Raw genomic sequence first — 1,761 nt, forward strand, 5'->3', positions numbered from 1 at the left:
CTTTGCTGCAGGATGGACTCAAAGAGCTTCTGAATGAGAATAAGTTAATTGACTGTATCCTAAAGGTTGGAGACAGAAGCATCCCCTGCCATCGGCTCATTCTGGCAGCATGTAGTCCTTATTTCCGGGAGCTTTACTTCTCAGAGGATGGCAAGGAAGCGGACAAAACTGAGGTTGTTCTGGAGAATCTGGACCCCAAAATTTTGGAGGTGATTGTGAATTACATGTACTCAGCAGAGATCGACATCAACGACGATAATGTGCAGGATATTTTGTCTGTTGCCAATCGCTTCCAGATCCCCTCAGTGTTCACAGTTTGTGTGAATTACCTGCAGAAGAAGCTGTCGAAGAAAAACTGTCTTGCCATCTACAGGCTGGGACTGATGCTGAACTGCGCCAGACTGGCAATCGCAGCCCGAGATTACATTGCAGATAGGTTTGAGACCATAGTCAAGGATGAGGATTTTTTAGAGCTTGCTCCACCTGAACTCTTTGCTATTATTGGAGCAGATGCGCTGAATGTAGAAAAAGAGGAGATGGTGTTTGAATTACTCATGAGGTGGATCAGGAAAGACAAAGAGAAGCGCGTAAAATCCTTAGAGGAGGCCTTCGACTGTATTCGCTTCCGTTTGCTCCCTGAGAAGTACTTCAAGGAGAAAGTAGAGAAAGATGACCTCATCAAAGCTGATCCTGAGCTTGTCAAGAAACTCAAAGTCATCAAGGACGCCTTTGCAGGGAAGCTGCCCGAGAAGAAAAAGGGACAAGGTGGTGAAGAAGGAGAGGAGGGCAAGTTGCCTGGCTACCTAAATGATGAGCGCAGATATGGCATGTATGCCAAAGACATGCTATTGATGATCAATGACACTGCTGCTGTGGCCTATGACGGCAAGGAGAACGAATGTTTTCTCGCTGGGATGGCTGAGCAGATCCCCCGAAACCATGTCAGTCTGATATCAAAGAAGAACAATCTGTATGTGTTGGGAGGACTCTTTGTTGATGAAGAGGACAAAGAAAACCCACTGCAATGTTACCTCTACCAGGTAGGAAAAACCTTTGTCTACTTTGCATTAACATTACATCCCAGAAAATTAATTTCCTCACTTTATTTAAATTGTTTTTTACTGTGCCTCTCAGTTGGACAGCCTTGCTGCTGAATGGATTGCTCTGCCACCGATGCCCTCCCCCCGGTGTCTCTTTGCTATGGGGGAATCTGAAAACTTCATCTTTGCTGTAGCAGGAAAAGATTTACAGTCCGACGAGTCACATGACACTGTTATGTGCTATGACACTGAGTAAGTTCAACACATCAACCCTCTGGATGTTAATTCAATGGGTTCTTATTGAGAATATTTATGTGGATTCACTGTTGAACATATTCTCTGTCACTTTATCTGCCCCTGAAGGAAAATGAAGTGGACTGAGACAAAAAAGTTGACCTTGAAAATCCACGGCCACTGTGTGGTCTCTGAGAACGGGCTGGTGTACTGTATTGGAGGAAAAACAGATGACAAGTAAGACTGCGACACCAGAACATATAATATAAAGTCAAAATATGATTTTCACAGTACGTTAACCCTTCTTGTGAATCATTTTGTCTCGCTGGTATAGTAAAACAATCAACAAGATGTTTGCATACAACCACAAGAGGTCAGAGTGGAAGGAGGTGGCTTCCATGAAGACACCCAGGTCGATGTTTGGAGCAGTCATCCACAACGGGAAGATCATTGTGGCTGGAGGAGTCAATGAAGAAGGCCTCATAGG

General features: G+C 44.5%; 1 protein-coding gene across 1 annotated transcript; it reads left to right on the forward strand.

Annotated features, from left to right (window-relative positions):
* Positions 1 to 5: 5 nt before the first annotated feature.
* LOC111664420 (kelch-like protein 41a) lies at positions 6 to 1,756 on the forward strand (the record flags this gene model as incomplete). Its single annotated transcript, XM_023419003.1, has 4 exons — positions 6 to 1,040; positions 1,135 to 1,292; positions 1,404 to 1,511; positions 1,609 to 1,756. Coding segments are annotated over 4 exons (1,449 nt in total), but the record flags the coding sequence as incomplete, so codon positions are not given.
* Between the last annotated feature and the right edge of the window lie 5 nt (positions 1,757 to 1,761).

The sequence above is a fragment of the Seriola lalandi genome, unplaced genomic scaffold, assembly GCF_002814215.2.
Source record: "Seriola lalandi dorsalis isolate HSWRI2012SDOR001 ecotype SW California unplaced genomic scaffold, Sedor1 jcf7180002001549, whole genome shotgun sequence".
NCBI lineage: Eukaryota > Metazoa > Chordata > Actinopteri > Carangiformes > Carangidae > Seriola > Seriola lalandi.